Below are 14,803 nucleotides of genomic sequence, written 5' to 3' on the forward strand. Positions count from 1 at the left end.
GCCTCGTAAATGGTCGAGCCTCATTGACTGTTCAGGAAGTAACTTTGCATGCATTATTGGGATTCTTCACTTCTTTAGAAAAGGAGTAATCACAAATCACAGGGAGTTTTGGGGATAAGACAATTGAAGATAGATTGATAATAAATCAATAGGTATAGATATAAATCCTGATACTTACCTAGATCCAGTGTTGGGGACCGTTTTCGTTGCTTTCAGCTCTTTTGTAGCGACTTAACTATGTTGATATCTGCGACGCTATTGGCTGATATTCAAAGACCCAAATGAAAATCAGCACAGGGTCCATGGGATGGGGATATACAGTTATTTTACCTCTTCCCCCTCTATTGTTTTGATTTAACAAATTTATAAGAAAGTAGGCTCCAACTTCTTGTCAACATTCCCATAAATAAGGAGCATAATTAAGTATAAAAGATCCGTAGCGGTCGGGCTGCTTCTAAGCAGCATTAATTTTCACCACTGATTTTCTCAGCTCCTGTAAACTTCTTGTCAACAATCCAATTAGTAAGGAGCATAATCAAGTATAAAACATTCGTAGCGGTCAAACTGCTTTTAAGCAGCTTTTTTCACACATAATTTTCTCGGCTCCTATTAAAAATAGTAGGCTCAAACTTCTTGTCAACATTCCCATAAATAAGTAGCATAATTAAGTATAAAAGATCAGTAGCAATCGGGCTGCATTTAAGCAGCTTTCATTTTTCACAACTTATTTTATCGGCTACTGTAAAAGATAGAAGGCTGAAACTTCTTGTCAACATTTCCATCAATATAAAGCATGATTATGTAAATAACCTTTATAGCGGTCAGACTGCTTTTAAGCAGCTTTTACTTTTACAACAGATTTTTACTGCTCCTACGAAAGTTACACAACTGAAACTTCTTGCCAATATTCCCTTAATTATTCACCACAATTAGATATAAAAAAAACGCTGACTGCTTTTCTTTTTACAAATTTCAGACATAAACACATTGTTTTTACAGGTTTCGTGATCTTTAGTTTTTGCATATTATCTCTCTTTCTTTCCTTTGTTATGATAACAGATAATAAACTCTACAACTCACTTTGTCCGTTTGTCTTTTTCATAATAGATTTTGTGCTTAGCTACTTATGGATGCTGTCATCCTTGTTTAATTATCTATACTTTATTATCCTAAACTGGATAATTGACGAGCAAGAAATGAAAAATGCTTTTTATAAAATAAATCTAAAAAATAACACAAAACTACAATTTATATCCATTTATTATTAAATAATTCAAGTTATTGAAAAATACAATAACAATGAAGTTGAAATTAATACTGATTCAATTAAACTACATCATGAACATCATGAAACATAATAATAAAAATAGGAAAAGACACAGAATGAATTTTAAAGACATCCAAGACAAGCCTAAAATGGCTACTCAAAAACAATTACAGGAGTTTATACTTTATCTACAGCCAATTTTTATAAATAAAAAACACAGAATGAATTTTTAAAGACATGCAAAAAGGAAAAATGGCTATTAAAATAAATTTACAGGACTTTACTTTACATGGAGCCACCATTCAAAGGTTCTATTATACATACATTATTAATTATTATTAAAATTATTACAATTATGACTGGATGTATTTTAGCTTTAAACAAATAAAAGGGTCAACATTTATAGAAAATTTTTTCAAACAAAAATAATTTTATATCATTAAAAAGTCATTTATCTTATTCTATAAAAATCTGAAGTAACAGATTTTTAAAAATTTAGTGAACCGTGATAAGAATTTTATAATATGAATGACAAAAAATGTTACATAACTAATTACATACATATTATAAAATTTTGTAAAATTACAGAATGTATTTATATATAAAAAAAATAGGGGCATACTACCAAAAAAAAGAACAAATCTAGGGTCAGACAACAAGAACAGAATAATTGGAGTTCCAAGGATTGGCAGTTGCTTGTATAGTGACTGCAACACTTGGGTTCAGGGTGCTATAGCTTTCCATCTTTTTGTACGTCTTGGAAGGGCTAGAGCATCGCGGGGGACTCTGAATAAAAATTTTATTTGAATTCAAAAAAGAAAAACGATATAGAGAAAAGAAATAAAAAGATGTGAAAAAAAAAGATTTGTAATAAACGGGTAGGGAAGAGGCATTGGGCCTTTTTTTACCTAGGTCTTCAAAGTTTTATAACATTAATAACCTTTTCCTCTTCGTTGCCTTCGCAACTTTGGGGATTTTTTTCAGTTCATTTTTGGTTGATTCATTAAGTTGAGTGTTCATAAGTTTCAACCTTAATTTTAATCAACAATAGGGGCAATTTTGCTTATAATAATTGGGAATGTACATTAATTTATCGGCCATTGTCTAATCCCTTTAGATACCCGAGAAATGAAAATTAAATTAAAGCATAAAAAGAAAGGTTTTGAAAAAACCGAGAAAAAGGGAAAGGGGATAAAAAACAGAATGAGAAAATAAAAGAAAAAGCATAGTAAATAATAGATTGACCAATCAATCAATAATTACCTTCAATAATGGTTCAGTTTCATCGCCGTTATTTCCAAAGTCAAAGGAGAAGAACTTTTTACGTTTCTTGCAGCTAAAATAAATAAAAATATTAATTTAAAGGATATATACTTTCCAAAGAGACTTTAATAACTAATTGTTAGCCGGAACAAAAAGATTATCTTCTCCATATCTATTTATTTGTTACTTAACTGGCTACCCATTTTCTATCTACTATCTATCTATGTATCAACCTGGAAGAACAACATTGCTCTTAATATCTATTATCTATGTACTATATATCTGTGTATCAACCTTGCATGGACAACTTGCTCTCGATATCTATTATCTATCTTTGAACTATCTATCTTGAAAGGAAAAAGCGTCCTTTTGATAACTACCTAATATTTATCTAGCTATCCATTATCTATCTACTATATATCTATATATGAATCTGTCTCGATATCTATTATCTATCTTTTAACTATATACCTAGAATAAAAAGCATCCTTTCCATAATTCATATAATCTATCTAACTATCCATTTTCTATCTACTATCTATATATGTATCTACCTGGCAGGAACATAAAGTTCTGGAATATCATCAGGAGTGAGTAGGGGCAGGTCATTCTCCTCTCTAAACTCTCCGCAATTGTTTACATGCTCGTTCTCAACTCGGAAACAATTCCAGATAATTCTAAAAGAAAATATGAGAAAAATAATACTTATTGAATGGGTTATTTAACTGTAAATTATACTGGTACCCAAAGTTTTGTAACTAAGATAACCCTTTAGTACCCAGAACTTTTAAATCTTTAGCTGGGAGGGTAAAATATAATACATTATTTTGGGTGGTAAACAACAATTTATTCCCCCCTCCGTTCTCTGGACATCCATGTAAATGAACCCAACTTACCGAGATTTTAAGGAACAAGAAAGTAAAATTTACCTCCTAATAATCTCCAGCGTGGCAAGAATGGTGACAGTGCTCTGATCAGGCAGCAGCAGGTACTGTTTCAGCACCAGAGCGTACAGCCAGGTAAACCTCAGCACAAAATCTTCAATCATTGCCAAGATGTAGATAGACCTACAAAATAGAAAAAAATTAACAATCTTTTAAAAGTAAAACATAGAAACTTTTCCTGTATGAATAAATAGTTAGTTTGTTGCTCGTTTAAATATAAGTTTAAATAAGTAAGGTTAGGTTAGGTTATAATTGGTACTGGCTAAACCATCAGGATTACTGGACCGCAGGGGTAAGGCAATAAAATTTGAATAAAATTTCTAAAATGTTAGCAAAAAGATAAAAAAAAATGTCAGGCCATTTTCTGACCCCCCTACCTTCACTTATAAATACTGTGCCTCTAGATACAAGGGGAGAGTCGATAAGTTAGTTGGATAATTAAGTTCGCAATTATTTGCACAATACCTGTGTGTGTAAAGCATCCTAGCGCGGGACCAGACGGGAATGAAGCCAAACTTGAGGGTGACTAGGCCCCAGTCCATCACAATGTCCCAGTAGAAGGAGTACAGGGTCTGGATGGTCTTGTTCACAAGGTACACAAACCATATGTAGTCATACATCACAATATCGGAACTAAAAAAGGAGAAGGTATTTAGAGGGAAAAGAGAGATCAAGAGAGAAAGAGAAAAAAAGAAATGGATCAGAGCAGTGGAGAGAAAGATAGAGGAGAAATGAAAAAAGATAGAGATAAGAGAGAGAGAAAGATGAATGAAGATAATAACAGGGGGGGGGGGATATGAGAAAAGAAAAAAATCAGAGAGAGAGAAAAAAGTTAGAGATAGAGAGAGAGAAAGTAATCAATAAAAGGAAGAGAAAAGTATAAATGAAAAAAATCAGAGAGAGAGACAAAAAGTGAGAAAGAGAGAGAGAGACAAAAAGTGAGAAAGAGAGAGAGAGACAAGGAAAATAATTTATAAAAGGAAGAGAAAAGTATAAATGAAAAAAGAAAAGTATGTTTTTAATCAAATTTGTTAAAAAATTTTACCTATAAAACACTTTAAGATAAACTAAAGCAACATCAGCTAAACCAAAAGAATACTTCAGGGCATTGGCAAGGTGGGGCAGTGCCTCCCCAGTATCACTAAAGTACAAGATTAGTTATCTATTATAAATATCTATTGGCAAGGTGGGGCAGTGTCTCCCCAGTATAACTAAAATACAAGATTAGTTATCGATTATGAAATATCTATTGAAAAGGTGGGGCAGTGTCTCCCCAGTATCACTAAAATACAAGATTGGTTATCTATTATGAAATATCTATTAGCAAGGTGGGGCAGTGCCTCCCCAGTATCACTAAAATACAAGATTGGTTATCTATTATGGAATATCTATTGGCAAGGTGGGGCAGTGCCTCCCCAGTATCACTAAAATACAAGATTAGTTATCTATTATGAAATATCTATTGGCAAGGTGGGGCAGTGCCTCCCCAGTATCACTAAAATACAAGATTAGTTATCTATTATGAAATATCTATTGGCAAGGTGGGGCAGTGCCTCCCCAGTATCACAAAAATACAAGATTAGTTATCTATTATGAAATATCTATTGGCAAGGTGGGGCAGTGCCTCCCCAGTATCACTAAAATACAAGATTAGTTATCTATTATGAAATATCTATTGGCAAGGTGGGGCAGTGCCTCCCCAGTATAACTAAAATACAAGATTAGTTATCTATTATGAAATATCTATTGGCAAGGTGGGGCAGTGTCTCCCCAGTATCACTAAAATACAAGATTAGTTATCTATTATGAAATATCTATTGGCAAGGTGGCAATTAGTGGATCAATTGTTAGGACACTAAACTCAATGAACCAACCAAATAAAATAAAACCCATAGTCCCAAAGTGAAATAAAAAAAACTATTCTAAAGCTTTTTTGACTATTGTTATAAACAGCCAATTGTCCCTTCCTTCTTGTATTGAAAGATATCTATCTAAATCGCTATTTTTCAAAATCTTACCAGTATCGTCTTAAGCACTGAGCGGCCCTCCACCAGCTAGGAAGGGCTCCTGCCAGCAAATATGGGAGACAGGTAGAGGACATACAGCTGGCTGTATCAGGTACGGTGGAGACACCATCACTGAAAATAAATTATATTGTAATTTTGTCTACAAAGGGTCATGAAATGGTTAGCGTTAGTAAAAGACCCTCATTGTCGAGCAAATAACCCTCTTTATTTTGAAATTAAACCCCCCCCCCGCCCCCCCCCCCCCACCATTGGATTTGTCATAATGAACGAACAACACCCTCTTTTAATTTAAATTAAATTTTAAAAATAAGGGGACAGTGTTGTTCTGTATCCGCTAGTCACTTTAATGAAAATTACAAATCATAAGTAAAAATATTGCCTACAGATAAAGATTGTAAAAAAAGAATCTACCAAAAAATTTCCATTCGTTTGTTACAATCATGAGATACAAGAATAACTTTACCTAAATTTTGTGATGAAAAAACAAGAAGAAAATTCCAAATCCTTGAAAACTTGCGCCATAGAAACCAGCTGATCGCCCAGCCAGAAATCTGCAAACTTTACATTGTAAAATGGCGCGCAAATTATCCGCCATGTTGTACGTATAATCCAGGCACGACAGCTGCGGTACATCATGTTCAGAGGGTTGAACAAGATGGCCACAAGGCTGCAGATAAAGATGAAAGGGATGGAGAACGGGTCGGTGAAGATAAGGTTGAAGTAGCTGTGACTGTACAGGGCAACAATGAAGAACATCCATAGAAGCATTAGCCAGCCGGAGATTCGCAACAAGTCCGCTGGGATTATACGTCTCCTGAAAAATAAACATTAATTATCGAGAAGATGTTTTAGGGTACAATACAGGAAGGAAGGGTACAACGGGCTGTTTATTACACTAGTACCAAAATTATTTTAATAACGTATTCTTATTCGTTGGCTTAACAACTTAATCATAACATCCTAATCATGACCTATATGAAGCGACCCTAAAAGTAACTTTATTTTTCATTTACATTTTATATTAGGATCTTTCATCCGAAGTAGATATGGTAGTAAAATAGCCTAAAACCATCCAAAGATTTAAATTTTAGAATAAAATAGACCAACGGCTAAATTGTTTTGTGGTTGGCGAGATCATAACAGACAAACAAATACCCTTTACTAAAATATAAAATCAACTATCTAAAATCTTACCCAGGTTTAAGTTGAAAAATTTTGATATAATTAACACCGGCTCTTGTCCATACTGCTAGATTGATTGCCAGCAATCCAAGGTAAAGGATAATAAGAAAGGGTCCACGATACAGGACAACAGCTATATCTGGAGAAAACCTGAAAAAATAACATTTATATTTTAAACTATATAACATAATTCAAATTACAAAAAAAAATAAAAGATTTACCGTGCAATAATTTGATTCCAAGCTGCGAAAAACATTTTGAAGTAAGGTGTCTTAAAGAACTGATTCAAATAAGTTTAATAAGTTATTAAAACTCCTCCCCCTATTATTCGTACCTTAATAATCCCCCCCCCCCCAAAAAATAACCACTGAATTGACCATTGCGTGATATCTAAATGATATTGAAATAATTAGACGTGATCCACAAAGCTAATTATTTTCGCTTGTATAAACGCAATCGTTTTAGTGTTTCTTTAAAAATGAGAAAGAATAATTTTAACGTACGTACCTACATACCCTTGTTATAATGTAGCTGCGTTATTTAAATACTAGCGGCTATGCCCCTAGAAGACTCTGAGGACACTTAAGATAAGTCCCCCCCCCAATTTCATTTCAAGATTAAAAAAAAAAATTTTGGAGGGGTTATTTTTTATTAGGGTTGGGTGGAAACACCAAATCGGTTCAAAGGTTAGTGAGATCTTTCGCTCCAGACAAAAATTTACTTAATATTATAGAATAATACTTACATTATGAGATCAAGAAGTTACCACAGCACCAGTATAACAAATACAAAAGTTTCTAGAAAATCAGTTTTTTACAACAATTCTGTGTATATACTAACTTATTATTAAATACATTTTTATTATCATTTTTAATACAGCGTCATTATCATTATTCTGAAATTAAATACGAATTGTTATCAGTTAAGTTCTTTATCTATTTTTTTGAGTTTGCTTATATTGTTTATTGAGATAACATAAATTAGGACGAAATCTATTTTAATTATGTACTAGCTAATTAATCGGATCATGGAAAGAAAATAAAGTAGCAAGTTCCGTCGCAATATAACAGTGGCTTTTGGTGGTTTATTTTATGTTAGGTAAATGTTAATGATTGCCCCGCAGGGTTATAGCCCCCCACAGAGACTTGAAATAGGAGAAAAGCTACTGTGAAAATACAATGAAACCCGCTACTACGTTTTCTTTCCATGATCCAATTAATCTATAAAATCCATAAACGTTTAACATATTGATTTATATTAGGATATAAAACCATTTAAATGGCAAAAACTTTGTGACTTTTCCCCCAAAAGTTTTTCTATTAATCCTAATAAATCCCATAAAACCAATAAAATATATTTCTTTCCTCCTAATGGTTATAGCTTTATTACAAATGCATTTATTTATAACTCTTTCTGTAATTGAAAAAAAAAGTTAATTCAAGACGAATAAATTAAAATAAAATATTAACCAATTCAAGAAATAAAGTGCTTTAGGCCCCTCAGGACCAACAAAAACGTTAATTAATCTTATCATTTACTATCCGCGGAAAATTTCTATAATAGAATACGATAAATTTCCAATAAAAATCTTAGAATTAATTAGAGAAAGATAACATGTATGTATAATGTATATTAGGCTATAAAAGTTTTCCAGAATTTTAATAAATATAATAGATTTGAAATCTGCATAAAATTTTAAGGATTTTTTATAAAATTCGTTTTTTATATAATTCATTATTTAAAAGCGCAAATCCAATTTTAGTTAATAAATTTTGACCAATAGGATAGGTGGATTGGAAACTACCTGCGCTCTAATTGGTTGAATGATGTACGTCACTTAAGCTTCTCCAATCAGAGCGCAGATAGTTTTAAATCCACCAATCACAGATGTCAAAATTATTTAACTTAATTTGTATTTGCGCTTATAGATAAAGAATTATACAAAAAACGAATTTTATAAAAATTCCTTAAAATTTTATGCAGATTTCAAATCTATTATATTTATTAAAATTCCGGAAAACTTTTATGGCCTAATGTATATATTTATATTTATCCAAAAGAACGCAGTTTTAATTGACTATTATACAGAAGTAATTTTCAAATTTACAAAAGGTGATCGTTGCTGACATTATATCGACAGTCTAATGTCATTAAATTGTTGTGTTGACATAAAAGTAATCACTCAGTAGTTAAATAAAAATTTTAAAATAGTTAATTCTTTCATCATATTATTAACCGCTTTCCGCGGATATAAAATGTACAATTAAAAAATTAAAACCAGTTTTTTAGCCCCGAGGTGCCAAAGGCATGGGCTAAAAACTGGTTTTAATCTTATGCTTGTACATTTTTATATTCGTAGAAACTTAGATATAATACAATGCTAGACATAGTTTTTTCGTATAGATGAAAACCGGTTCCTATCCACCGGATTCGAATGAATACGAGAAAAGGTATTAACAATAAATCACTGAGAATTATAATTTTTATTACTGCGCTACTTTTGTACAATATATTAATGAAATAAATCACCAAAATTTAATTATGTATAAAGTGGGTGTTATATGATATCACTATGGCTGACAAGTATTAATTGACGGATAAATAAGGGGGACTCATCTTTATATACTATAGGGGCAAGGAAAGGGGGGGGGAGTAGGGAAATGAAAGAAATATTTTAGGAGATTTTTTGTTTCTGGTTATTAATTTCAATATCCTATTATATAAAGCAGTAAGGCTTTTTTTCTAAAGCTTAACATTTTTTACTATAATTTTTAAGTCTTATGATTGTATCATGCTATTTTCTACCCTTCACAATCCCTTCAAATATAGAGTCCCTTGAACTTTGAATCTAAGTCTGGTTTTAAGCTATTTTCTCGTATTCATTCGAATCCGGTGGATAGAAACCGGTTCTCATCCATACGAAAAAACTATGTCTAGCATCGTATTATATCCAGCTTTCTACGAATATAAAAATGTACAATCATAAGATTAAAATCTATATCCGCGGAAAGCCGTTTATAATACGATGCGAGAAATAACTAATATTACACCCTTTGCTTCCCCATAGATTGAAATAGCACATCGGATGGCATAAAAATAAAATAATTTTGAATGACTTTATTAGAAAGCAAAAAGTCATTATTCATATTCACCTATAAAATAACCATTTAATACCCAAATTTTAAAGAGAAATTTCAAAATATTATTTTGGCTTCAAGTGTCTTATCCTTGTGTAAAAATAGAATGCTACACCGATAGTTGACCAAATAATGCCATTTATCATGGTCATACGCCGTCTTGCGTCATGTTGGAAGGGTGACGCAAATTTCAGATCACATATTTCCTGATTTTAGAAAGAATTTTCTTTATATTATAGCGAATAAAATAATCTTGCAAGCATCGCTTTTATCTTATAGAGAAAAATAGTAAATCAAAAAGTGAAAACTGAGATCTGAAATTCGCGTCACCCTTCCAACATGACGCATGATAGCGTACGACAGCGAGAAATGGCATTATTTGGTTCATTTTCTGGTACACCATATGATTGAGTATACATTCCATACACAATTTTGTACAGGTTGTACATAAATTCCCTTCAAACAAGGATGACGACATTCAAAAGAAGCACAAAAAAATATGGTTATTTTTGTTTTTAACTAGGAGCAACGGCTCAAGTAAATCATAAAATGAATATTCTTTGGTGCAGAGAATCTTTCCAAAAAATTACCATATTCTATTAAAATATTTGATAACAGCTAAGATAGTCATATTTTCGACGGACAGACAACATTTATAATTATAGAGTAGCTTCGCTGCTTAAAGGGGGTGAGAAGAACCTAGAAACTGGAAGAGAATTATAGAATATACTAAGGGTATTTTCAAACTAAACTGACTAATGGGGATGGAGGGGGGGGGGTGTATCTTTAGATATTTTTAGTGTAAATGTTCTTAATTGTAAGTATCAAAGTTTAGTTACAAGCAAATGTTGGATTAAATAAATTGATTTATCTGCTCTTTAGAATAACTTTTAGGCTGGCCATTTTTATATCTTTAAACAAGTTTTTAACTATGGATTATAATTTGGCCTAGACATCTAGACATATTTAAAGCTTTCCTGTAAAAGAAGAATTCTACAGGCCCGGTGGTTTGCGAGGTATATTGATTCTGAACAAATTCTATCTTATCAAAGGATTTTACTTTTCATATGAAACAAATCTTTATCTATATCTAAGTAAAGCATGTACGATAATCCATGTTAATATGACAAAAACGATCTTAAAACTTAACAAAATGATTCTTATTCATATGCCATGATATTAAAGATAAATTTTCCAAAAAGTTGGTGTTTAAAAAATGTTTGTCTTTTATGCAAATTTTTTCGGATGGACCTATCTTACACCAGATTTTCATGATATCTAATAAAGTCAACCTTGTAGTGGGCAAAAATAACATTATCAACCATTCCACCCTTTACCCCCTCCCCTTCTACTTGATAAACAACCTAACTCAATCTAAATTGACATAAATTTTTCCCCTGCAATAATATCCACGTATATATTACATCCATTTATCTTAGTTTATCTACTAAAACGTGTGTTCTTTAGTCCTAAATTCAATATAGTTACAGAATATTCATAGAAGGATGAAATCATAGTGTGATTACACCCACTAAAATCCAAATATTATGTACATTCAAATGTCATGCATATATGTATGATCATTGTACATATATGTATTATTTATGCTTATAACTTTTGAAAAAAGATGTTCCTAAAGTTAAGCATAAATTTAATTACACCTAAGAGCTACAATAAAAGCATGGTTTGAATTTTGATACACCTTTTGAGTGATAAAACCAAGAAACAATTAGATTATACAGTCTCCTACTAGTGGTTGAAACGTCTAAATATTCAACATAATGAACCAACCAATCAAAATTCAATAATAGTCCCAAAAATTGTTAAGCCAGCGAATAAAAAACGCTATTATAAAACTTTGGGTACTATTGTAATAAACATTCCAATGTCCCCTCCCTCCCTTCAACTAATGCCAAAAAATCATAATTTCCTCACTACAAATTGGCAGTTCTACAGCAACACCCTAAAATCATGGCTACCCCATGTAGCAGTCATAGCCTTAATATAGTAACTGTACAGTAAGAGATATAAGTTTTCCGGAATTTTAATGTAGGGAGTAGATTTGAAATCTACATAAAATTTTAAGGATTTTTTATAAAATTCGTTTTTTGTAAAATTCTTTATCTAAAAGCGGAAATACATTTTAAGTTAATTAATTTTGACCAATAGGATAGGTGGATTTTAAACTACCTGCGCTCTAATTGGTTGAATGATGTACGACATCCAATCAGAGCGCAGATTTTTTAAATCCACCAATCACGGATGCCAAAATTAATTAACTTAATTTGTATTTCCGCTTTTAGATAAAGAATTTTACAAAAAAACGAATTTTATAAAAAAATCCTTAAAATTTGATGCAGATTTCAAATCTACTCCCTACATTACAATTCCGGAAAACTTATATCTCTTACTGTACAGTGTAGGCAAATAGTAAAATTAAAGCAAAATTCTAGATTTATCCGGTTACGGCCCAATTATTAATTTTCAAACCTTTCCCCGATTTTCGGATAAAATAACAGGGTTTATACAAAACAGTCAATTTTTTAAAACAACAATAGTCCAAAAAATAACGTACTGCAACAATAGTAACAAGAAGAACATTTGTATCATGTATGCATATCCTCCTATTATATAAATCAGTAAGGTTTTTTTTGTCTGAAGGTTACTACTGAGTTCTCCTTCAAAAGGAAGATTCACACACAGATAACCATGGAAGGTTAAAGATTTAAGTCTTGGAACGGTTTTAGGCTATTTTTTTTGCCCCCTTCTTACCCAGCTGAATATTAGGCACCTAGGTGCTAGGAGCGCAGTCGACAGTAAAGTATATATACGCTATATGCGCTATATAAACACCTCAACATAAAGGGATAACTTCAGAGCTGAAGGGACATTAGACTGAAAATTAAACTAGTACCAAAATTAAAAAAAAAAACACTTCCTAATTCGTTGGCCTAAAAACTGCGGTATTTTCATGTCAACAGGATTCGGTTGTGCAAAGTAGAAGTGTGTAAACTTTTCCACTGATAATTTACTTTGTAGAAGAGAAAATAAGTTTTTTCGTAATTTGAGATGTACTTCAATTTATCTTCCATTGTCTCATCCCTATATATCCCTGGGTAACTTGGAGAAAAGGAGAGATATTAAGGGGAAATTAAAAATTTCCTAAATAAAAGACATGTATTCTGAACCAAAAGACTCATTTCTAAATATGCATAAATTAAAATTTAATACAATGGATATAGCCTAGGATATAATAGACGTGGTTATATTGACAGGAGAAAATTTATCGTCAATTTGGCTTGATAATATGAATCTCATTCATTGGTCAGTTTGTTCATCCAGTAAGAGGGGATGGGGGTATCATTATTTAGCCAGCTGCAAACACTTTGATAGAGAACATAAAATTCTGGTGCAAAATCTTAGTAATAATATATCGACTGGTAATAAAGAAAACAAAACAAAATTATTTTTTTTTAATTAACTTTTTATGCTAATTTTTTTTTGAATAAATGTCCCTGGAAGGTTAGGTGGATAGGGTTAACAACATAAATGATTGCTTAGAGGGAGGGGGAGCGTGGAGGGATGTACGTTCACGTCACAAATGACGTCACAAAAGAACAAACTGGAATTGAATCTAACATCCCCCCTCCCCCCCCCCACCCCTTTAGTATATGTGCAAACTATATTTGATATGTATGTAATCAGTAAAATCCCTAGAATCGTTTCTTGAACTCAAAATATCCCCAACCCGCAAAAAGATTCCAGTCTTTTCAGAAAGTTCTAACCCTGAGGGATTCCCAAGCCTTACTTAACTGAACCTAATCTAATTGAAGAGGGGGGAGGGGGGGGGGGTGGTTGGGCATAAACAAAATAGATGCTTAATTAATAATTCTAGTTTATTTTTACAAAATTAAAATCAGTGAAAATATGGGTAAAATAACAGTGAATTAAATAATTTTATCTTTTTTAAATTTTTATTTGGTTGAGGTTTAAGTTATCCTAACCCGGCATATTTATACTTTTTATGAAAATTTCCCTATAGCTATGCATTGTGGTTGAAAGTACTATAAGGATTAAACAGATATTTTGAGGGATACCTAACGGAAGATAAAATATAAAAATTTCTTTGATAAAGCTATTGGTAAATTATTTGATACCTACGGTTACGCCCCCAGAGGCCTCTAGGGGAACTCCCACTTTCAATTGTAGTATTAAAATGTAATAAGTTTTTATAGTAGGATTTCGCTAACCGCTAAACTGGTTTTCCTTTACAAAGAAGTTTTTTTATAGGTCCATGGAAGGTTTATAACTATTTGGGGGTGGGTATGTTCATCCTCTCAAGAAAAATCACCCCTATAACAAAATCCCCCCCCAAAAAAAATTTCTTTCTAAAGCTTAAATTATTTATTAGTGAGGGGGTTTCTACTTTCCTCCCCACCGTAAGTGCCCCTAGAGGCTTCTATGGTCGTAACCGCTAGTAGATGATAAAGTTAAAACTTTAAATATTCAGTAAGTTTATATAGGCGGACATATCCCCCTAGTTATAGAATAGCTATCTATAATACAAAGTAGCTTGATGTCTGTCTGTCTGTCCGTCCGTCCGTCTGTCTGTCTGTCCGTCCGTCCGTCCCTTAAGATCTCGGTAACCAATGAACCGATCGAATTCTTCTCTTCAGGGTATATACCTATTGGTCCTGTGGTGATTTTAAGCTATTTTCTTGGGACACCCCCAACCCCCCCCAACCCCACCAAAAACAAAAAAATCCCCCCTTTTTTGTAGGAGATATCCTTGGTCCTTTTTTAGTAGCGAAGCTACTTTATAATTCACTTTGTCCGTAAGTCAGTCAGTCCGTAACGCTATGGGGGAAATAGGTTTACTCAGCTCCTATAAAAGATAGAATGCTGAATTTTTTTGACAACATTCATATTAATAAGGAGCACAATTAACTATCAAACATCAATGGCGGACGAAGCCGCTAGTGC

General features: G+C 32.3%; 1 protein-coding gene across 1 annotated transcript; it reads right to left on the reverse strand.

The window, feature by feature from the left end:
* Nucleotides 1-1,242: 1,242 nt before the first annotated feature.
* Nucleotides 1,243-7,595, reverse strand: LOC145334769 (solute carrier family 53 member 1-like). Its single transcript, XM_080180368.1, has 10 exons — nucleotides 7,429-7,595; nucleotides 6,696-6,833; nucleotides 5,965-6,315; nucleotides 5,493-5,612; nucleotides 4,520-4,615; nucleotides 3,940-4,107; nucleotides 3,460-3,597; nucleotides 3,085-3,207; nucleotides 2,531-2,603; nucleotides 1,243-2,053 (listed from the first exon to the last, which is right to left on the reverse strand). Coding segments are annotated over exons 1-10 (1,347 nt in total). The 5' UTR covers nucleotides 7,431-7,595; the 3' UTR covers nucleotides 1,243-1,915.
* Between the last annotated feature and the right edge of the window lie 7,208 nt (nucleotides 7,596-14,803).

The sequence above is a fragment of the Acartia tonsa genome, chromosome 12, assembly GCF_053477335.1.
Source record: "Acartia tonsa isolate MP-2025a chromosome 12, ASM5347733v1, whole genome shotgun sequence".
Lineage (NCBI taxonomy): Eukaryota > Metazoa > Arthropoda > Copepoda > Calanoida > Acartiidae > Acartia > Acartia tonsa.